General features: G+C 42.3%; 1 protein-coding gene across 1 annotated transcript in view; it reads left to right on the top strand.

Moving 5' to 3' along the window:
• The window catches only part of CF1H1orf21 (chromosome F1 C1orf21 homolog), a 228,316-nt gene that overhangs the window by 179,212 nt on the left and 24,371 nt on the right, over window positions 1-24,733 (top strand). Inside the window, exons 4-5 of the mRNA XM_049634093.1 lie at window positions 16,438-16,514; window positions 23,681-23,741. Coding sequence (XP_049490050.1) covers window positions 16,438-16,514; window positions 23,681-23,741 — 138 coding nt within the window. The remainder of the gene's footprint in view (window positions 1-16,437; window positions 16,515-23,680; window positions 23,742-24,733) is intronic.

Raw genomic sequence — 24,733 nt, 5'->3', positions numbered from 1 at the left:
TCTTGTTATTTTGAACAGAGTGTCTAAGGGAAACGCTAGGCTAAAGCGCTGGCTTGCCTCAGTGATCACCTTAGATGCTTATAGAGAGGGGCCTGCTGACTGAATCACTTTTGTTTCTAAATGAGAAAAAAGAATACCGCTCTAATTTAGTACTATTTCTGTGTGTCATCATAACAGCCTCCTAACAGTTACTTTGCGAGAATAATGCAGTAAGTGGTGAGCAGCACAGAGATCACCACTAGCTGGGTATTTATGGCTTGGAATTAAATGGCCAACACAGCAGCATACAAAAATCTGAACTGCACTGTATTTCAACCAATTGGAAGCAAACATAATATGCCTTGGAAACAATAGAAGACTCAAAAAGTGGGTGACTGGTCGTGAAAACACTGATGCCAGATGCCAGATGCACCTGGAACGCGTAAGTTGTTTTGTGAAATACGAGTGTGCAAAAGGAATATTTCTAAATTCATATAATTTTTTACACAGTATGTGGTCATAAATATTAGCGTAGCTGAATTAATAAACTACTATAAGTCGTCACCTAAAGGTTTCAGCTCCATTCCTCAAGGATTATGTAGTTAAGCTTGCCAAGACACATTTCTGAGTATCTTCACTTTGGAGGAATGGGGATCATCTCCTTTTTCTCTATGGTTCATTAAAGCTCTTAGATGTGTAGCTTAACGTGTTTTTCTCTCATTGCCAGCTCCTCCCCCTCTCCCCTTCCCCACCCTTTCACTCAGGTCAGGAAAGACTTTCACATGAGTTGAGAGGTAAAGAAGGAGGGAAGCAGCAAACTGTTGCTAAGTTCCCAAGACTTACTTGCCTGGTAGGATCTAGTGTTAGACGAATGGGTAAAATGGGAACAAACATTCAGAAACCATTTTACAAAAGGCAGACTTAGTAAACTGAGGCTTGTGGTGCCATGAATAAGCCCCTCCATGCAAAGCCTAATAAAAGAACCTCAGAGAGATGAGAAGTGACAGCGGCAGAGGACACACATCATTTGTTCTAGACTTTTCTCCCCGTCTTGGTGTCAGGCTGCCAGAGGAGAGTCAGTCCCTTCACGCTCCCACATCAACAGTATGTGCTCAGCTCAGAAGTGTTGTGGGAGCATACACCAAAGGTGAAGGCAAATGTGGAAAGAGAGTATGGAAACTTTTCCAGAAAGCTTCTAGAAGACTGGGGAGATCAGCAAATAAAGACACTCATGGTTAAACACAATCCATTAAAGCATTTCAGGATCAATTCTGCTTGCAAAGTTTAGAATGAAGATATTCCTCGCAAGCAGTCCATTTCTCCAAAAGGAGTGGGGCCGGGAGCGGCAGGAAGAATAGTGCTTACTTTTTATTGCCTAAGTACCACGTTTCAATTTTAAAGCGCTTTTTCAACCCAAATGCTAGTTACAACCAACCAGTCTTTTCCTAGCCTTGGGCTAAAAGTTACATCAATAATGGAACGTCGCCAGATTTGATTATTGACTGTCAAGACTGTGTATAGAAGCCTAATGACTGACTCCACATTGTAAAATAATCATGCCACGACAGAATTGACGCTTGTATTCACAAGAAAGCCTGGGGGCACTGTTAAAACATCGACTTCCCTTCATTTACACCAACTTCTGGTGGGAGAGGTTGCAGAAGGGTATAGAAGAAAATGTATGGGTCGGGAGCTAAATTTAGAATGAGCCAGGACTAATCATAGAAGCAATGGAAGAAATAATAGAAGAAAAATGAAATCAGTTCTTTGCCACCAGTCCAAAACTTAGAACTCCTGTATGTGAAAACATGTATTTATTTTAAAACACACTTTTTAAAAACAGAAATACATGCAAAAGAGAATTTATGTTTTGTAAATATGTACAGTAATAGAAAGGAGGGGAAAAAAAAACCTTTTTTCATGCAGAGAGCTCACAGGCAGAATAAAAGATGTGGTCTTGTGTTGCTTCTCTTCTCCTGCCAAGAGACTACATCCTCTTTTCGAGAGTGGTCAGCACTGGACAGAAGGCAGGCTTATCGGTGCTTCTCTGAGATCTTTGAAGATGGCCCTAACAGGGAAGACTTTCTTGCCTCTTGGGTCACAGGCTTGTAAGGACCCAATGTGGCATTGCCATAGGGTCATGGAAAAAAATGAAATCAAGGTGATAAGCAAAGATGAAAGCAAGGGAGAGAAGGGGGCATTCTTTGACTACCTGGATCCAGTCAGGCCTGAGATCAGATCCACTCCTGTGAGGTAAACCAGTAAGTTCCAGGCCTTCAGACCTGTGTTCTCGCCATCTACGGTGCTTTTCTGCCTCCCATACGCATGGGGCCTGGCTCTCACCTGCCTCGCTCCTACATGAATGTTGGTTGGGCTCCACTTGGATAGAGACTATGTGACAAGTAAAGGACATTGTCTCAAAAATAATTGCATTCTTTCTTTTTTTTTTAAGTTTATTTATTTTGAGAGAGGACAGAGAGAGTGCAAGTGGGAGAGGGGCAGAGAGAGGAGAAAGAGAGAATCCCAAGTAGGCTCCGTGCTCAGTGCAGAGCCTGACTCGGGGCTTGGTCTCACAACTGCGAGATTATGACCTGAGCCGAAATCAGGAGTCGGATGCTTTACCGACTGAGCCACCCAGGCACCCTCGAAATAATCGCATTCTAATGTATCCACTCAGAAAGACTACATTTTCTCCTAATTTCTTCTCACTGTTCAGGCCACCTGGTATAGGTCCTGAAGCTTACATTTCATTCCCTTCAAGAGAAACACATGTCTGCCCAGCCGTGTTTCTGCATTAATAACCGTGTCACCTGTCCTTTGCTTGCCCAGAAAGATACCTTGACTTGGAGTCAGCCCACCCATTAGGCATACACAGGTAGCAAGGAAGAAGAAGCAATTTTTTGAAGCCATATTTCACCCTTTTAATCAGTAACCCTAAACTTCCTTTATTTCCCCATTTCATCCCCAACATTTCCTGTTGTCAGCTAAGCCGAAAATCTGGCTGTCATCCTTAGCTAAACCTTGTCCTCTTCCACCTACCCTGTAAATGCTATATCCATATGTATACATCTATGTCTATGTGTATGTATATGTGTATATATATGTGTATCTATTTATTTATAGACGTTTATATCTAAATGATCTGTAAATGCGACACTTAGTATTGGGGGATTTTTTTCCTCTGACATTTACAATTGTTCCATGAGGGCAGGACTAAGCAAGGCACTTAGCATGTAGTGGGCACTCAGTAATTTTAGTGACAACTCCCAGATCTGTTTCCTCATCCTTATTTCCAGAGCAACCATCTTATTAATACAAGCTGTCATTTTGTGATGTATTTCCTGTACAACAGGTACCCCAGTGAAGTACATACTACTTCCATCGCCATTTCACACATTTCCATCACCGTTTCACAGGAAACGAGCACAGAGGTTACAGAATCTACTCAAAGTCACACAAGTAGAAAGTGGAGAGGTCGTCTTACTCCAGAGCCTGTGCCCTTGTTGTCTGCCCTGCCGAGCCCCTCCCGTCTTTGTTAGCTGCTGTAGAATCTCTTCTGATTTACTGGCTCAGCTTCCGGATTGGCTCTGCGCTTCCATCTCTGGAACGGTTTGCCAGAAGATCCATAAACTCCTTCAATGGCTCCTCCTTGTTTCATAGGCAAGCGCAGTGTCCGAGCATGAGCCCTCTGTGGCCCACCGCTACCCGCCTCGCCACTTCCTCTCTCATTCGCACCCTGGCACCTCGTGCTCTCCCAGGCTCTGCATGGTTCCCGGTACATGTCGTGTTCTCTTTCCCTGTCAGGGGGTATTCTTCCGCCTTCCAGACCCAACCCTGCCTGGTTCCATCTCCAAGAAGCTCCCCTGACCTCCTCCTCTGAGTTGTGTCATCCTGAGTGCTTCTACGACACATACGTCAGTCATTTCTAAACATCAGTTCACTCTTCTATTTTGTGGTGGATGAGGATCATGTCTCCCAATTCTCTAGCACAGTCTGGCATCCAGGGATTGTTAAGCAGTGTTTAGTGAAGAATGGGCCATTAGGTTTCTCCATGATGATTTTCCACCACTATTTAGTAACCCATATTTCTGTCCCTATATGGCTTTTTGTTGTGATCCAAGGACCTGGTTTTGATATTTGCTTGGCCTGAGAAGACTGAGTTTTGCACACGTGATATGCCTGAGCTCTTGACTAAGAGAAGATAGAGTCAAGAATGACCCCCCCCACCCCCCCACCCACCGCTGCCGCCAAAACGTCCACATCCTAATTCCTGGAACCTGCGAATGCTATGTCACCTTATGTGGGAGAAGGGACTTGGCAGGTATGATTACATTAAGGATCTTGACCCAGAGACATTATACTGGATTATGGGTCCAGTAGACCATAGGGATCCTTATAAGAGGAATGCAGGAGGATCAGAGTTAGAAAAAGAAGATATAAGGATGGAAGCAGAGATCAAAGAGGAGGGATGCTAAATTCCTGACTTCGAAAGTGGAAAAAGGAGCCGTATGCAAAGGTAGTCAGCCTCTAGAAGCTGGAAAACCCAAAGAAACAGATTTTCTCCTAGAGCCGCTAGAAGGAGGACCATCCTATGGACCAGCATTAGACGTCTGACCTCCGAATTGGTGTTTTAAAAATCCATAAGTCCTTGGTAATTTGTTAAGTAGCAAAACGAAGCCAATATAGATCCAGCACCTTGAAATATAGTAGTGCTATAATAAATACCTATAAATGTGGAGTAGCTTTGGAATCGGGAAGTGGACAGAGACTGGAAGAATTCTGAGGAGCAGGATAGAAAAAGCCTAGGTTGCCTTGTACATACAGTTCGTAGAAATAGGGATTTTAAAGATTCTTCTGGGGAGGGCTCAGAAAAAAGAGCGTGGTGAAGAAAACCTGTATCACCTCAGAGAATACAAGTCATCATAAACACACCGTTGGTAGAACCGTTGGACATGAGGGGCACCTGGGTCAGCTAAGCGGCCAATTTTTTAGCTCAGGTCATGATTGTTCATGAGTTCAAGTCCCATGTTGGGCTCTGTGCTGACAGCTTGGAGCCTGGAGCCTGCTTCAGATTCTGTGTCTCCCTCTCACTCTGCCCCTTCCCCACTCATGCTCTGTCTCTGTCTCTCAAAAAATGACTAAACATCAGGGCACCTGGGTGGCTCAGTTGGTTAAGCGTCCAACTTCGGCTCAGGTCATAATCTCACAGTTTGTGAGTTTGAGCCCTGCCTTGGGCTCTGTGCTGAGAGCTCAGAGCCTGGAGCCTGCTTCAGATTCTGTTAACTCCCTCTCTCTCTGTCTGTCTGTCTCTCTGTCTCTCTCTCTCTGTCTCAAAAATAAACTTTAAAATTTTGTTAAATGAAGCAACATTTAAACATTTTTAAAAATTAAGAAAAAAAAAAAGAAATACGGACGTGAAAGTTACCACCGGTAAGTGAAGGAAATGAGGAACATGTTATTAGAAACTGGAGGGGAGGCGGCACTTGTAATACGGTGGCCAAATGCTTAGCTAATCCTGTCCTACAAGGATGTGGAAAGCAGAACTTGTAAACAATGAACTTGAATCTTTAGCTGAGAAGACTTTTAAGTTGGAGTGTTGAAGTCAGGGCATAATTTCTTCTCGCTGCTTCTAATGAAATGTGACAGGACGGAGCTAAATTGAAGGAAGAATTATTAATGAAAAAAGAACCAGGACTTACTGGTTTGGGGAACTCTTAGTCTGTCCAGATTGCAAAAGATGCTAAAACTAGGAGATTCACTGTCAGGAACACATGCTCTGGGGAGACAGCCAAGGGTGTGGCCAAACAATCTTTCGCTACTCTCTGGTAAAAATGAAAAGGTCAGAGTGTTCAGTCACACAGATGACTCTTTGAAGAGATGAGGCACGTATCCCCTCGGCTGTCTCAGCAGAAGCCAGCCTTAGAGATGGGGTTGTCTAGGAAGTATCTGTGGAAGAACCCCCTGTGTGATGAAGTGAACCCCCATGCCACACACAGGAGGCCCGTGGCGTTCTTGAAGATATTACACCAGTTTGAACCAAAAGGGTCAGAGAGAGGGTGCATAAGGTGTCACACTCCCAAAATTCGTACAGGCAGGAAACAAGCTGATGAGACAGCCCAGCCACAAACATGTTGCTATCCTTCAAGAAGTAAGAATGACTCTACAAGGGTAGAACCACGGGCCCGGGGAGCAGAGTCTTAATCCACAGAGGATGATTACCAGGCCTTAGAAGCAAAGGGAGTCTGCCCAGTTGGATTTTGAAATTGCTTGGGACAAGGGACTCCTTTTTTTCGTCCATTTCTCCCTGTCTGAATGGGCATGCCTATAGCTGTCATCTCTTGCCTCCCCACCGTTGTATTTTGTGAGCAGGTAACTTGATTTCTAGTTCCACAGGTTCACAGATAGAGAGGAATTCTGCCCTAGGATGGATTAGATTCAGAGCCTCATTCATATCTAATTTAGATTATTTAGATAATGAGGTGTGGGACTTTTGAGCTGATGAGATTTGCCTAATACTTGAGACTTGGGTTGATGCTGTATAGGGTTGAGACTCTGTGGTACCTTGGGGTGAACCTGTTTTGTATGTGGGAGACTTATGAATCTTTGGTATGAATCCAGGGGGAACCCTGTGGTAGGCCGAATAATTCCTGTCCACATCCTAATCCATGGAACCTGTAAATATGGTACCTTACACGGGAGAAGGGACTTTACAGGTGTGATTAAATTAAGAGTCTTGACGTGGTGGAGAGATTATCTTGAATTATTTGAATAGGCCCAATATAATCACAGGGATCCTTTCAAGAGGGAAGTAGGAGAATCAGAGTTAGAAGAAGATGCCGGGCGCGCGGGTGGCTCAGTCGGTTAAGCGTCCGACTCTGGCTTGGGTCATGATCTCGCAGTTCGTGAGTTTGAGCCTTGCATCAGGCTATGTGCTGTCAGCGTATCCCTCTCTCTCTCTCTCAAAAATAAATAAACATTTAAAGAAAAAGAAGATGTAAGGACTGAGCAGAGGTCAGAGAGGAGAGAGGATGGATGCTACAGTGCTGCTTCGAAGCTGGAGGAGGGGACCACAAGCCAGCTAGTGCAGGTAACGTGTAGACGACAAGAAAGTCAAGGAAACAGATTCTCTCCTTAAGCCTCCAGATGGAAGGTAGCCGTGCAGCCTGCTGTTAGACTTCTGACCTCCAGAAGCATAAGATAATAAATGCGTGTGGTTTTCAGCCCCTACATTCGTGTTAACTTGCTACGGCCACAATAGGAGAACAGCAGATTTTCTGGGCACTGACAAATTTGGAATTGAAGAGAGATGTGGGTGTGTCCAGCGAGTTCAGGAAGGCTGGAGTCTGATTTTTGGCTGGCTTCTACAGCACAGTGAGTGTGAGAAAAACAATCGTGCCTGGAAGAAAAACTGGATCATTTAACTTTTTGTTTTTAGCTTTGACATTTGCAGTCTCTTGACTTAGTGAGGAAAACCTGTCAAGATTTTGGTTCATCACGGGAAAAGTTCAGCAACTCTGCATAAATGGTGACTTTTTATGATGGATGATACATTTCTTTATTCTAATATTTTATTAACTTTGATCAAATATACTTCGATTTTTGTGGCTGTTTTTTTACCCACCAGAAACGTCTGTTATAAAGCGTGGTTATTTTGTGCTAGACAGCTCTCTTAAATGCAATCTTTTAGGGACCACAGTCCATTGGTAGTTGAATTCCTAAAATGCTTGATCTTGTTGCTATGGATGACAATGAATACGATTGGCATCATATGTGTTTTGTTTGATGGCTGGAGAGATGTGAGAAATGGAAAAGTCAAGAAGTGTGTGGGGTTGGGTGTAGGTGCAGTTTTCTGGGGTATAAATCACAGATTGTGCCTCTCTTCCCTCTTACCTGTATCCAGGGAGCATTTAGCCTGATTTATTAACGCTTGTCCACTACATCAGCTTGTCAAGCACTTTCACCTTTGTTTTGCATTCTAACCTCTGAATGGCATTTTAGCCCAATTTAAACTTTCAGCACTGAAGTTTCTTCCATATTCCTATGAATGACACATAATTTAGTACAAATACATGACACAGTTGTACATCAGATTATTCAGAAAAGAAGACTGCTATGATTAATGTTAGGTAGTTCTGTGGTCAAGAAAACATACTTTTTTCTTTTTTTAGGTGAGCATTATGGTGGTCATTAGGACTATTCCTGAATATTCCAGTTCTAGCTCTTTTCAGACACATAGTAGGATTATACTTTCTCCACTCTCTTGAATTTTCAAGTGGTTCTCTGATCCGCTCTGGCCACGTAAGTATGAGCACTTAACTGTTCTGCTCTGGTCTTCCCTCCCCTGCCATGCTGATTATGACAGCACGTGCTGACATGGGACCTCTGTGAGCCTGAATCCCTGAAGAGCGGGGACACACAGAGCCCTGCTGCTCGTCTGCACATATAGCATGTGCAAGACGTAAACTTGTATCTTATTGAACCACCAGTACTGGGGACTATTTCTTACCGCGGTGTAATCTCCCCCATTCTAAGTGATATTCAGTGTCTCAGACAAAAACTGAATGTGGTTCTGACAAGTTAATTATTTGGGTATGTATTAATACTTCTTTGGAAAACTCGGAGAGGGGCACCTGGATGGTTCACTCAGTTAAGTGTCCGACTCTTGATTTCGGCTCATGTCATGATCTCACGGTTGTGAGTTCAAGGCCCACATCAGGCCCTGCGCTGACAGCATGAAGCCTGCTTGGGATTCTCTGTCTCCCTCTCTGCTCCTCCCCTGCTCATGTTCTCTTTCTCTCTCAAAATAAATAAATAAGCTTAAAAAAAAAAAAAAACTTGGAGATACCTCATCTTATTGCAAACATCCTCAGTTTCCAAGTCTCAGTGTAATTTGACAACATTATATATACCTTGTTACTTTTAATTACTGAAATACTGGCATAGTGACTTTAATGACTTTGTCTTAAATTTGTCAGTACACAACTTAATCTATTCTGAGCAACTTCTTACAACTGTTTACTTTTTAAAGTTACTTTAAATGTTTACAATCTATCTGGAGAAATAACAATGCAAATTATATTAGGAGCCTTAAAACTGATTTGCCGCACTTGACATTTGCTCAGTGTAAAACGAGATACATGGCTGTATTTTAATTTATAGAAAAAGAATTTCCGTAAAGCTGATACTTTCCACGTCACTTCCATCACTACTAAAATTCTAACCAAATACCAATAATCTGAATAATCTCCTTGGACAGGTAATTATGGATGGAAGTGTTGAGTTCATGAAATTATGATAATGTAGATGGATCTAAGTCAACACTTGCATCTGGTGGCTGGGACCTTGCTATTTTTTAATATCCGAAAATTGTGGTAGAATGAATGTGGCTCAGCTAATCACCATCATTCAGAAGACAAAAGCTAAAATTCCTTAATTTTTTTTAACATTTATTCATTTTTGAGAGTGAGAGAGAGCATGAACGGGGGAGGGGTAGAAAGTTTGGGTGACACAGAATCCGAAGCAGGCTCCAGGCTCTGAGCTGTCAGCACAGAGCCTGATGTGGGGCTCGAACTCACGGACCACAAAATCATGACCTGAGCCAAAGTCGGACGCTTAACCGACTGAGCCACATAGGCACCCCCCCCCTTTATTTTTGAAAGATGCGGTATCCTATCCCATGTTAATACCACATGAGAAATCACATATAAGACATCAAATGAGGCCGTTTTGTTAGAGAGTACATCCTATGGGTTACTCCTTCAAAGTGGAATAATTACTTATTTTATAGCTGATGTCTTCCTATTTTAAAAATATGTGTACGCCCCCTCCCCCACACCCTGAATGTTTTCTAGTTCTCATGTACTTTCTAAAATGCAGGGATTCAGTTGTACACACACGCAATCTGTATGTAGGGAGGACTCTTTGCAAAGTCACATTGAGTGAGTGCTTTTGTGTCTTTGCTCTGAGCACCTCCTTCACTAGCAATTTCAGGGGCTGTTTCTCCAACCCCCACTACTTGTCTCTAGGACTCCAGCTTCCTGCATCCATCTGGTCCCTGAGATTCCTTTATAAGACTGAACTTCCTACTGTTGGGCCCAGAAAAAGAAATTGAGGTTCCTCCCCACGCTTCCAACCCAGGAACAGCTCAGGGAGCCTCACAGGGTGACAGCTACCTAGATCCACTCAGACTCAAGGGACAACACAGGCCAACAAGTGATGGAAGAAAAGAAGTTCCATTTCTCACCAACAGGGAGGGTGCTTTCTGTCAGATGCCTAAACACATTGTGTGGCCGCCTTCAGAATTAAGGAGGGGTGGGGCGCCTGGCTGGCTCAGTCAGTGGAGCATGCGACTGGATCTCAGGGTTGTGAGTTTGGGCCCCGTGTTGGGTGTAGAGATTACATAAAAATAAAATCTTCAAAAAAAAAAAAAAAAGAAGGGGAGGTTCGGGGAAATTTTTTAAAGAAGCTGTCAGTTTCTCTCAGGGTTCTGACTTTCCCTTTGGGAGATGCCACCCAGGGATTGGGGAAGCAGCATAAATACAGTTGGTTTGACTGTCTCCGGCCTCAGAGGAACTAAGAGAATGTTAAGTTTACTCTAGACACCGGCAAGTGTGTTCTGTTCATAAAGAAAGAAAATTACTCCAAGCAAAGGAGAAAGTTGTTTGATTTACTGTTTACATAAACCTGTCACTACCTGGCATTAGTTTGCAAATATTTTTGAGAAACGAATGCTTTTTTCCAACTTACAGAGCCCCTAAGTATAAAACAGTTAAAGGGGTTGCTGCTCTGGTGGGCCTCTCTACGGACCCCCAGAGTGGCTTTGCAGCATATTTAGCACAAAGGTATCTTTTCTCTAAAGCAGAAGTTCTCAAACTTTTTTTGAATTTAAGAGTCACCTAGGACTCTTCTTTAAAATGCACATTCTGGGGGCGCCTGGGTGGCTCAGTCGGTTGGGCGCCTGACTTCGGCTCAGGTCACGATCTCGCGGTCCGTGAGTTCGAGCCCCGCGTCAGGCTCTGGGCTGATGGCTCGGAGCCTGGAGCCTGCTCCCGATTCTGTGTCTCCCTCTCTCTCTGCCCCTCCCCCGTTCGTGCTCTGTCTCTCTCTGTCTCAAAAATAAATAAAATGTTAAAAAAATAAAAAAAATAAAAAAATAAAATGCACATTCTGGGCCTCAATCCCAGAGACTCACACTCAGGAAGTCTTGGGTAGGGCCTGGGAATCTGTATTTTAACATGCATCTCAGATGATTCTGATACCAGCATGGATGGGTCATGAACCACTGCTCTGCAGACTGCTTTCTGGTGGCCTATTCAATGGCTTCATCTTAGCCCCACTTGGTCCCAGTTTATTTTAGGTACTTAGTTTACGAGTGTCATATACCAATAAAAGGGGCTTTTCTGCCAGGGAAAATGCTATCTTAGTTACCTCTTCCTCATCTCTCAAATTCTGCGTTCCTGTGTCTGGAACACTCCAGATGTGGCACGACTCTCGGCTCTCTGGTGAGTCTGCTCTATCTGAGGCTCCCAATACCCTCGTCCTTCCAGCCCTTTCTGGTTTTCTCTGTTTGTTTGCTTTTCTTTTTCTTTTTCTTTGTTTAAGCAGACCTCTTTAAACCTCCCCTTCCCCAACCAACAAACCCTGAGGAGAGTTAAGTGATGTTTATCAGCAAATATAAAACTGACATCTTGGTGCAAACACAGCTAACTGATAAACACGTTAATGATCCTGTGTAGCAAGGTGCTGGATGTTCTGAGGGATACAAAGAACAAATCCAAATGAGTCATGTTTTTAAAAATAAATGAAGCCCACAATCAGACAGCACTTGACGGGCAATAATTGAAAAGACACTATCAAGTGTTGGCGGGGACATGGAGAAAGTGGAACCGTCTTGCACCCCAAGTGAGAAAGTCAAATGGTGCAGCCACTTTGGAAAACAGTTTGGTGATATCTTAAATAGTTAAATGCACCTCACCATATAATCGAGCTCTTCAGTGTTAGGAATCTGCCCAAGAGAAGTGACAAAGACTTACACGTGAGTGTTCATAGAAGTATTATTCATAATATCCTCAAACTTGAAACAACCCAAATATCCGTCCAGTGGTGAATGCATATAATACGGTATATCCATACATTGGAATATCATTTAGCAGTTAAAAGAAATGAAATACTAAAAGATGCGACAATATAGGTAAACCTCAGAAACATTATAAGCGAAACATGCCAGACACCAAAGGCTATATATTATAAGGTTCCATGTACGTGAATCTATAAAAGACATACTCAGACAGAAAGCAGATTTGTGGTTGCCTGAGGCTACAGAGGAGAGCAGAAAACAACTGCCAGTGGGTTTGAAGAAACTTTTTAGGATGACGGAACTGTTCTAAAACTGGATTGTGGTGGTAATTACACAGTTCAGTAAACTTACCAAAATCACTTAATCACACATTTATAATGGAATTTTATGGAATATAAATGTTACCACGATAAAGTGGTTAAATATTTTTTAAAACAAGGCATATAGCAAATTAAAGAATCAGTTGTTCTCTTCTCTGCAAAAGAAATAGATAGATACAGGGGCGCCTGGGTGGCTCAGTCGGTTAAGCGTCCGACTTCGGCTCAGGTCATGATCTCTCAGTCCGTGAGTTCCAGCCCTGTGTCGGGCTCTGTGCTGACAGCTCAGAGCCTGGAGCCTGTTTCAGATTCTGTGTCTCCCTCTTTCTCTGACCCTCCCCCGTTCATGCTCTGTCTCTCTCTGTCTCAAAAATAAATAAACGTTAAAAAAAAAAAAAGAAAGAAATAGAGAGATACAAGTCAGAGTATGGCCTGCAGGCCTCGGGGTCCCTATAACATTCTCAGGATGTCCTCGAGGTCATTTTCCTCACAATGCTAAGAAGCATTTTGCCTTTTTTGCTGTGTTGACATTTGCACTGATGGTACAGAAGCGGCAGCGGGTCAAACTGCTGGTGTCTTACACCAGTCAAGGCGGTGGCACCAAACCTCGTCAGCAGTCATCGTATCCACCACCACCATGTGCTTCTAATGGAAGAACACGTTCCACTGTCACTTCAGAGTGTCCTTCATGAAGCAGTAAATTTATTTAATGATATTGTCTTGTGCCTTGGATGCATACCTTCTTAAAAATTTTTTTAATGTTTGTTTATTTTTGAGAGAGAGAGAGAGAGAGACAGAGTGCAAGTGGGGGAGGGCCAGAGAGAGAGGGAGACACAGAATCCGAAGCAGGCTCCAGGCTCTGAGCCGTCAGCACAGAGCCCGATGTGGGGCTCGAACTCACAAATCGTGAGATCGTGACCTGAGCCGAAGTCGGACGCTTACCCGACTGAGCCACCCAGGCACACCTGTGCACAGCTTTGTAATAGTCTATGCGATGAAATGGGAGATAGGCACACATAAAACATTTTTTCTGCGCACCCAGGTAGGGCGGTTATCCCAAGGAAAAGTACTTCTGCAGTTGATTGAGTTGCAGGCTGAACCAGCAATTGTTTTTATGGAACACTGTCTCTACTTTAGAAAAAAAAATGTGTGGCAGATAAATTAATGGATATTCAGACTTGGGTATTTGGCAAACATCGTCTCAAGAATGAATGAAGAGAACTTGTCACTTCAAAGACAACAATTGGCAGTATGTGTTGCCAGTCATAAAATTCAAATGTTAAGCCAAAATTAGAATTTTGGAAAACTTTATACCACCACAAGCTTCCGTCAGGATCTCCTGACAGATTTCTGTCAGGATTCTGACAGCTTCTGTCAAGATTTTCCTGATGAGATCGATGGTGATTTTAACAAATGTGATTTCTTTTTTCATCTTGTATAATGAAATGTGTCAAAATCTGGAGAATATGGGCAAAGGGTGCTTGATACTAAAACGGTTTGAGAACTGCCGGCCTAGTGGCCGATAGCGTGGACGCGGAGGACCCTTCTTGGGTTGAAATCCCAACGCTATCACTTATTTCTTGTGTGGTCTCAGGTAAGTGCTTCATCTCTCAATGCCTCAGCTTTCTCATCTATAAAATGGGAATAAAAACGGTACCTATTGGGGCGCGTGGGTGACTCAGTTGGTCAAGCGTCTGATTCTTGGTTTCTGCTAGGTTCATGATCTCATGGTTTCGTGAGTCCGAGCCCCATGTCGGGCTCTGTGCTGCCAGCATGGAGCCTGCTTGGGACTCTCTCTCTCTCCCTCTCTCTCTGCCCTTCCCCCACTCATGGTGTCTCTGTCCCTATCACAGTAAATCAATAAACTTTAAAATAAGAAGAAGAAAGTAAAAATAAAACCGGTAGCTATCTCAGAAATGTGGACATAAAAATGAGTTAATATATGTAAATAATTGTGAATATTAAAATGAGTTCATATACGGAAATCACTTAGTATAGTGCCTGACTTAGAGTACGTGGTCATTGGGTCTTTGTTACGATCTTGGTGAGTGGTGATTTGTAAAAGCTAATGCATTTTACGTGTGCAATCCATAGAAATGTGTGTGTAATTATGTATACTTTCTTTTTCCTTTTGTGTAACTGGGAAATCTGAAGCTGAGATTCCTCCCCGAGCCTCTGCCTCGGTTTTGGTCCGCCCACTTCCTGGCAGTGTGCACCTGTGCATGGTGTCCGGGGGGCTGGCCCGTCCCGTCCACCCAGCCTCTGTTGCTTGGGGTTTCCTTCTTCTCCTAGCAACCACACAGTGTGGTTTTAAGGGAGATGTGGTGACTCAGTGCCATTATGAAGGGTACGGTTTAATAGATTGAGTATAAACAGAATACAGTTGTGTACGGTTTCTAGTCTTAGTATTAGAAGCCGCGTTCCTGCCTCAGCAGTGTTCAAAATGACATCATTTTAGCTCAGCGTTTGGGAACTTATGTGAGTAGAGAAAAAGTGGAAGGCCCCGTCATATGTCTATTTTCAGTGCTTAATCCAAGCTGACAGGAAGTTTAAGGGGAAAAAGATGACTAACTTGGAACCTACCTCTGCAGTCCTTCCAGAGGGACGACATGTGAGCTATTTTTCTCTCTCACTGTTAAAAAGACGTTCATCACATGTTGACCTTGCTCACTTGTGCAACCAGTAATGTGACTCGCAGCTCCCGTCACGTGCTGGGCCTCGCCCTCCCGGAGCCGGTGCCCTGCTTTGTAAACACGAAGGTACTTCGTCTGTTGTTCCCTGACTGTGTCAGCAGAAGGAACAGTTATATATTTTATACCCATTAAAAGGTGGTGAAAACACTCCAAAGTTTAGTGTGAGGTAAACAAGGTAGGATAGACTGCCAAAGAATCGTAATGGTTGTTTCTTTTCCTAGAAGATCACAGACAAAATTACCCTCTGTTGTGGAGTACCAATGTTACACAGATACGCTCACGTTTGATGGTGAATAGCCCAAAACCCACAGTGTGTAAATCACTGGAGGTTGACGGATTTAAGTGGCTTCTGCTATCCTGAGAGAAAGATGAACTCTTGAAACAAGAGTTCATTTGGGGGCCATCTGTTTTATCTGTCATCCCACATCCCTCTGCATCTGGGAAGAACAGCAGGCCAGCCCGTGCGAGTCTTTATTCCTTGCCCCAGCCTAGGCTTTGAATTATTGCCACACATCAAGATCCTTGCACGCACACCGGCACTTGTTAAATAGGTTGAGAACAGCCCTGACTTACATTTCGGGGGTGTGTTTTGGGAGCCAGTTATAAGGCCTCCTGAATATTTTGTAAAGGTAATGTTGTATAAATACAAAGCAGTACCATTATCGAGATGGTCTAAATACAGAGCAGTACCACAACTGAGGCAGCGTGCTTATGGATATACTTGCATTTTAAGATTGAGAGTGTTTCTTTCCCACGTGGCTAGTATACTGGGAATAGGAAATCAGATCAGACTAAAAGCCAAAGAAGTGCTTCTCGAATATAGGTTGGTAGTGAATTTTATTAATTCAATTGAATTCAGTCTCACAATATTTGTTATGGGTGGAATAGATTTAGTTATTTTTAATCATGTTCTTCTCTCTGTCACTGCTAGGGCCTTGTGCAAACTTCATGTCTCAATAACTACAGATGTCTTTTATAAATAGAATGCACTGAAGTTAGTTGACCTGGGCATGTGAACAGTGTCTGTGATTATACTACGGCAGCTCTTTGACACTAGAATCTTCTGTTCTTTGAGTCTCTTCCTATTTTTAGTAGCTCCTAAAAACACCTAAAAATCACATATGAGTTGCACATAATTTTCAAAAATAGTTAATGGCTGTTTTTAAAACTCCCGCCTCTTTTCACGACAGTGTTCCAAAATCTTTGGCGGTTTCACCTTACAGTGTGATATCTTTGCAAGGATTTTTGTCCTTGTGAAGTAACCAGCTGTGAAGGGTCTCAAGCAAAACTAACTTTCTGTGATGACAGTTTATGCTGCTGTTTAATTGTCGATTCTCATCTTGTCTTCTATGTGTCTGTTTGTGTTTTTCAGGAAAAAAGTGCCAGTTCAAATGTACGACTTAAAACTAATAAAGAGATTCCAGGATTAGTTCATCAACCCAGAGCAAAGTAAGTTCTAGTTCCTTTTTTCCTTATATTGTTTTTAAAGCTAATAATATTTTCAGAGTGAGCTCAGTTTTGCCTGCCAGATAATCAAGATGTATTATAAAGCTTCAGTGATTGAGACACTGTGATTTGGTCTAATGGAACAGAGCAGAGAGTGCCAAAAAAGACCCACAATAACTGACAGAACAGACATGTCAAATCAGTTAGAAGAAAATGAAAGGAAATATCTTTATGACTATGGGGTAGGGAAGAATTTTGAAAAAGTCACAAAAGATGCAGATCTTTGAAGAAAAATGATTAATATGACTGCATTAAAATTAAGAACTTCTTTTTATCAAAATTTGCTGTAGGAGAGTAGAAGGAAGTGATGGAATATATTTACCATGCATATAATTGATAACGGTTGGGTTTCCAGAATATGTAAAGTAACTCTATAAATCAGTAAGTAAAAAACAGAGAGCTCATAGAAAAAGAAGCTAAAGATATGAACAACCATTTTACTGAAGAGGAAACATGAATAGCTAACGTCTAGGAAGAAATACCATTTCACACCACAAGATTGGCAAAAAATTTAGAAGTCTGACAATACAAATGGTTGACCAGGATGTTGAACAACAGGCCTCTTTACCCTAGTGGAAGTATAAACTGGTACAATTACTTTGGAAAAGTGTGTAGTTTCTAAGAAAATTGTACCTGGGCATACCTTGCCCACCAGCGATTCCCCCTCTCAGGTATATACCCTAGAAAAACTTGTACATGGGTGCTGGAAGACCTAGTTGACCTGGAAAATTCTACATATCAGTGAAAATGAATGACTTAGAGCTGCACCTGTCAAGATGGAAGAAGGTCATGAATGTAAGGTTGCACGAGAAGGGAAGTAAGTGGTAGTCCCTGCCTGCTATAGTTTCATTTGCATAAAGTTCAAAAACAAGCCGAATGAGTCAACCTATTATATATGTCTGTGATAAAACAGTAAAGACAAGCAAGGAAATGAAAAGGCATTAAACTTGGAAGCGTGGTTCTTTCTCACTGGATGGAAGACAATGGGACCAGGGGTTCTGTTTCTTAATCTGAGTGGTGATGATATGGGTGTTCCTTTAACTATTGTTATGTAAAACTGTACAAATAACATATGTTTTCTATGTGTTATGAATTGCACAATTAAAAAGTTAAAGAGAATAATGGGTATTTTTCTAGAATTGTTCTAGAACCGAATCTACCTTGGCGATAAAATGCACTTTGTGTGACACTCAAGCTATCTCTCCTTTCCTTCAAAGAGGCTCCATTTTCCCAGAGCTACAAATCTGTTTTATGGTGTTCCATCTAAATATGAACAAATTCCCTGAGGGTGCTGATCACACTGGTGGCACAGTCACCCCCACCCTAAAATAAATTCATGTATGTAATAGTAGTTCCATAAATCCGTGCCATAAGCAGAAGAAGTTGTGTTATGTCTGATTCTTCCCAGGAAATCGAGACAAAAATAACCTAGTTCATAATCACTTTACCCTGGCTCAGTGTCTGTGGAGGTGCTGCAGGTGGTTAGGCCTCTTCAGGGGGTGGTGATGAGCTCAAGGATTTAATTTTTTTACTTTCAAAGAAAACTGGACATTTTAAAATCCACTTATCATCTATAATGTCAGTGGAATAGTAAAGCCAATTTTTGAACCGTTGGGTACACATTATGTCATAATCACAACCTTCCTGTCCACTTCACTGATAATCACTTTTATCAACACTAATTGTATCTGCCTTGGAGAGACAGCAGATATCTCATGATACAACCAAGTCATGTTTTCATCCAAGCCATTCAATATATGCTATTTTTAAATGTTTCCCATATCTCTGAGTTCTAAGAAGAGACTATAAGAAGGAGAATTTCTTTTTCCCTTTAGTGTGAATACTTATTTAATTTAGACATACTGAAGCAGCCTCCTTTGCAAACTGATATGTGCTGAAGCTTTCAGAGAAATTGACTAAATTGGCTTGTGTGTTTACATTAAAATTAGGAAGAAAATCCTCTGTTATTCGTGTGTGTGTGTGTGTGTGTGTGTGTGTGCGCGTTTTAAACTATGAGTCAGAACCTGGGTTACTGGAATTCAACTACGAAATCTTTCTGGAAGGCCACAAGAAGTTTTACTTTTCCTCCTTGCTGACACAGGTGATTAAGAAACTATTATTTATTATGCAGTGTATACATAAGATAATGAGTTTCTTTTCCCCGGAAGTGGAAGGACAACCCCATACCTGATAACAGGAGATTTATTAATAATAAAGATAGATGGTCTTCACATCTTCATCTGAGGTGCTATGCAGAGCACATTCTTACTGACTTTGGGATCTCATGAGAGTGACCTAATGTCATCAGGCTTCAGTTTTCTCAGAGAAAAATAGAGGAGAATCATCGTCTCTTACAGGGCTAGAGATATTTATAAATGAAATAATGTATGACCCAGTGCCAATCACAGTATCTGATGCTGGTTAAGAATGCCTTAACAGTTAGAAACAACCCAAATGCCCTTTGGGACGCCTGAGTGGCTCAGTCGGTTGAGCTTCCAGCTCTCGGTTTCAACTCAGGTCATGACCTCAACGGTTTGTGAGTCCTGCATTGGGCTCTGCGCTGAGAGTGCAGAGCATGCTTGGGATTCTCTCATTCCCTCTCTCTCTCTCTGCCCCTCCCCCCATCAATAAAATAAACTTTATTTCAAAAAAAAAGAAAAGAAAAGAAATAACCCAAATGCCCTTTTACAGGAAATTGGGTAAATGAACCCCACTGCCTTCACACAGTGAAATATTAGTTAAAACTCACAACACTAGATGGGACCGAGGAATATAATAATAGGAGAAAAGAGTAAATCCTGAAAGATTACAGAAAGCATGATGCACTCTTTGTAAAGTTAAAAACAACTAAATAAATCATCTGCTTTTTAGAGCACATGTAGAGGCAGTAAAGCTATACAAAGGGGAAAGTAAGGGGATGTTGGTTCCCTTAAATTGAGGAAACACACATGGGTAGGAAGTAAATTAGCTCTAGGTTGTTGTCAAGGTCCTCGCATTCGTTTTTTACTTTGGCTTCATGAGTGCATATTATACTATTTAAAAAAAACTATATTCGACTAAATAAAAGTAGCTGTGCGTGACTATAAGCAAGGGTGTGTCATAATGTGAGGATTAGGATTAAGCCACTTTCCTGAGATCCAGTTGAGCAATGATGATGATGATTTTGAAGAAATAACTATTCAGGCCAAGATTTGCCAGGAACCCACTCAGTAATTGCATTTCATTTTTGCAGGTGAAGTATTAGGGAGTTAGGACCTTGTCTTCTGAAACTTTTGTGGCTTGGGCTTTTATTATTGGAAACTTTTTTTTAAGTCCCTAAAAATGAAAGCCATGTATCTTTCAGCTCAAACCCTCATCTTGCCCACCCTCTTCATTCCTTTGATTACTTGTCTTTAAGATTCCATACTGTTATCGTCCCTAGTCTCATGAAACTGAGAAATCACAGACAGAAGAGTCTTTGACGATTCAAGGTTAACTCACAAGAGCTCTGCCAGCACCAACTGGGGGCACGGGAAGTGCTCCAGGAAAACGTTGTGCTTTCCGCGACTGAGTTTATTAGAAAGAAATAGGAATTACTGAAATTGTTAAGTTTGATTAGTTAAATCAAGTACCAGCATACAGACTTTTCTAAAAGACTTTTAGATCTAATTAATCTTGGCATCAAATACTCACTTTGTAAGTGGATACATAAACAGTCTAATTATCCCTTTCTAATACCTTGAGGAAAGACAGGCCAGTGTGCTTTTTTCTCCCGCACCATTCACAGCCACCAAATTGTGCAGCAGAAAGGGCTTAAGAATCCAGTTATTACTTAAGGACTGGTTCTCACAGCGCAGTTTGAAGGTAAAAACTAATATTAATGCCATTGTGTTGATAGAGTTTCCACGTGAAAAGAGAGCATCCATGTTTATCCCGGCAGGAGACCGCTGAGACGGATCATTTATTTCATCAGAGTGAAAATGCCATCTCTGTCCCTGTTGAAGGGATTTCAGGGCTTGCCTGTGAAACGAACCCACAGAGAACAGCAGAGTAAACCTCGCTCTTTCAGGTCACACCGTACTTAAGGTGATGTACACACAGCAAGGACCTCTTAGTGCCATTGGCTCCGAGCGGCCGTGTCTGCCACACTCCCAGGGATGGCGGAGTTTATCTGAAAGAGCTCATTTGGTGCATCGGGGTCTGATAATAAATAAGTCACCTTTCCATTCATCTTTCTGGCTAACACAGCCCACATACTATATTTCAAGGTGGCAAGAAGTCAGTCCATCTGCTGGGAGACACTTCTTGGTAGGTTTTGAAATGAGACGGAGGCAGGCCGGGATATTCTTGCTCTTAGACAAAGAGAAAGCAGGCAACATTCCTGTATCAGTGGGGTGTGATGGTAGAGATGCACCGATGGAAGGCCAGTTGCCTGTGTTTGGGTAGAATTGTTTCAAGGCACACCTGAAAATGAAAATGGTGTTTTACTTCTCAACCATTATACCCTCTACCCCAGAGTAAGGTTACTGTTTGGTTCAGGATTCAGGTAGGGTTGAAAACACCCTGTCTTGACTAATTCATTCTGGGTTGAGTAGCTTTTGTTCAGTTTGCTTTAATCAAGGAATGCCTTTTCTTTTTTTAATGGTTAGAAAGTAGGTAAACTACACAAACCACTAAGGTTTTTGTGCTTGCTTACTATCCATGCATCTTGAGGTCCTCACTGTTACCTTTGGCATCAAGCTCCTATTATGGGCCCTGATCTCTGCATTCCTGATCCCAGGGATCTTGTCAGTCTAATATGTATATGTCTGAGTACTAACTAAGCACCCCTGTTTTCATGTTTTGATACTTCAATAAAGGAGTTAATGGAAGTTAGTAACAGTCATACAACGTTAGTGCCGGAAGGGACTACACTTCACCATGCTAACAAACTGAACTGCCTCGTGAGGGGTCACGAATCACATGAATTGAAATAGGGACCATTCAGTCAATTGATTAAATATTTCCCTTCCATTATACACAAAGCAATATATGTAAAAAACTCTAACCTAAAAGTTTCCACAATGGACATCTGATCCTAAAAATGCCATTTTTATGAGGTCTCTTGGAATCTCCCAGGGAAACTAATGTGTGTGTGTGTGTGGTCATCCATATTAAGATATATGTGTGTATATGCGTGCATATGTGTATGCGGTTATCTATTAAGATGTATCTATGTCTGTATGTCTACATGCCTTTCTATCTGGGACCCAGAGCTGTCCAGCAACCTCATCTGCTGAAAGTTTGGCCAGGAACAGGGAGGATGCCCAGAACATGTCTGAGCAGCCACATTGACTGCCAGAATATGCCTGTTCGCCACTCACAGGAAGCCCCCTAGGCTCTCCCTCAGATCCTGTTTGCACTAACGTTGGACACAACTCTAATGGATTTGGGTGTGCTAAGCATGGGGCAGAAGCAGCTGCTGGGAAGAAAACTGAAAGAGAACCAATACCTTCTTTGACCAGAAGAAATGAGAGCGGTTCAAAGCAGGCAGAGAACAAAAGCCTATAGTTTAAGGCCACTTTGCTTAAGGAGAGCCAGCTCTCCCCATCTCAAGAGGCTCCAGGGAGTGTTCCCGTATCACAGAGAGAGATTGTGGTTTAAGGCCTTGGGAGTGGCTGCTAGTCATTAAGTGAAAGTCAAGTAATGTTTGTGATAGATCCTCTATTAAAGTTTAGAAGGTGTGCATTCAAAATGGCTCAAATGAAAAATGTTTTGGCACTTAAAGAAGTAAAACCACAGGGAATCTGGGAAAACTCAGGTAGGCAAAATGGCTTCTCCACCCAGCCAGAGAAGGAAAGGAGGCTGTTTAATATATTCTCATGCTCCCAGATTCTGGCCTGCCTTTCTAGCCTGCAACAAGAGAAGGCCTGTTTCTGAAACAGGACATATACCTCACTTGAATTATCAAGGACAGGAAAAATGACATGATATAGAAGTGAAAGTGGATTGCTGGTATAAGATAGTTTGTCATTTTCCTCTTGTATCAGAGCTGATGTCCTCGTGCCCCCAGATTTTAAATCTTGCTTTTACACACAGGGAAAAACCTCCTTCAAGCCCCATTATCTGTCATTGGAGGCCTGAAGGGTGTGGGGTCCCTTGTGCCATTCTCTGCGGCCCCTAAAGGAGGAGGCATAGTGCTAAGGGGTATGTCAGGTGGGCTGTCCCCTACACCGAGACTTGAAGGGAAGGAGCTATTCCAGAGCCACCCCTCCCCCCACCCCCAGCCACTGCAACAAGTAAGCACTAACAGTGAAAGAAGCGCGTTGTGTGATGTGTCTCTTAGCCCAGAATCCTGAACCTCCTTGGACCACCTACACCTATTTCCTGTCATTAAGACCATGTTGCCTCCAAGACGTTTTCCTCCCCACGCACTTCCCATCTGTGATTCTTCTCTGTTCTCCTTACCTTCTTCTGTTTTGTCTCCCCCCGCCCCAAACTGTGTCCATCTGACTAAGTAGGCTGTTAAATAGCATTAGACAAGCAAGCACACAGGGCAAGCGCTACTCAGATATGCTTCCTGACGCACTCCCACATCCCAGTGGAATTGCACTTCCCAAAAGGTGCATTGGCCGTCACCACTGCACAAAGCGTTCAGGGACAATGTCAAGTTCTTTGCCTGTTTGCTGCCAGCCCACACCTCTATGCTCAGCTGGATACCATGCTAAATACCAGTCTTTATAAAATACACATTTTACCATAACAACTTGGATATATTTTCTTTTTCCAGTTACACACAGTGTGAAATATGCCATGTACTGCTTGGCTACGCCTTTTTTTTTTTAACAAATGTGTATCTGAAGAAATCATTTGGCACACACCTCCCAGTAACATCACTATAAATAACATGTACGTTGAAAAGAAATTGTATTCCTTAAATCATAGGAACTTGTAGACTTTTATGCAACACATTTAGAGGATTACTGTAATGGCATTTATCCTTAATATGACTTCAGACTATCTCAGTGGAAAAGTCGGCAATAAATAAATGTCTGCCTCAAAGTCTAGGGACTCAGCGTTTTTCATTCGAGGAAGCTGGGTTTAAGAAAACATTGAAATACACACTTAACTACTCTCTGGTTTTTTTTTAGCATGCACATCTCTGAAAGCCAACAAGAATTCTTCAGAATGCTGGATGAAAAAATTGAAAAGGTAAGAAGTAAAAATAAATTCCTTGTTTCAAGGGAAATATGCTAACTGCCTCATGAGTTAAGGTAATAATGTTCTGGTTTCTATGTTGCAAAGCTGTTCCTGTAAGAGTATGGGTAGAGAGTTAAAACAAAAGAAGCCCCCTCCCCCTGCCTCACACACAAAATGTGACTGTGAGAATGTTTAGCGTATACCAGAGCATCCAAGATTCTCGGCTTGTTGACCATTAATTAATTAAAGTGTGTAGGGCCAGATAGGGTCTAGCAGTGCTAGTAAGAGCCTTTGCCTAGAGACAGAACATTGCTCTCACTGCACATTGTCTGCACGTGATGCCTTGCTCTCGCTTCAGACTGCAGGCAAGAAGGTTCTTAGTACCTGCCAGAACTTATGGAATGTCTGCTGTATACCTGACACTGCTCTGAGTTCTCCTACAAACATCGCAAACCTGTTACAGTCAATACCGACCTCAGGAACATGGCTCTGAGACACGTTTTATCTTCCTTTTACAGACAAGGAAACTAAGGCTCATAATATTTGAATAACTTACCAAGGTTTGCAAGGCTGGTAGTGGTCCAGTTGGAATTTCAGCCCACATCTGCCTCACTCCAAAGCCGAGACTCCCAAGTTGCTTCTCTAGGAGTGTGTGCGTTTTACAATGACAAGAAGATCTGTGTGGAAAATTGAACCCATACTTAGGATCTCAGAGTGCCATATGCTAATCAACTGAATGAAGTATGGAAGATGGTAACAATTAAAGGCTTACTTGCAGACTTGCAGAATTTAAATGCATCACCGCAGGGGGTGAATTTAAATACTGAAGTTATAAATCTGAGTATTGTCATTTGAAAACCTTGTTCTGAAGAAGAGTACAATCCTAAATTCAGAACATAGCACAACTGTGGTTAAGGTGTCATGGGCCAGTTTTGCCTTTGAATTTTTTCCATGTTTATTTTTATTTTTTACATTTTGTGGCCCTTTTATCTGAGCATCTGTTC

The sequence above is a fragment of the Panthera uncia genome, chromosome F1, assembly GCF_023721935.1.
Source record: "Panthera uncia isolate 11264 chromosome F1, Puncia_PCG_1.0, whole genome shotgun sequence".
Lineage (NCBI taxonomy): Eukaryota > Metazoa > Chordata > Mammalia > Carnivora > Felidae > Panthera > Panthera uncia.
The sequence above is the reverse complement of the archived record's forward strand: the minus strand, read 5'-3'. Positions and strand labels throughout refer to the sequence as shown.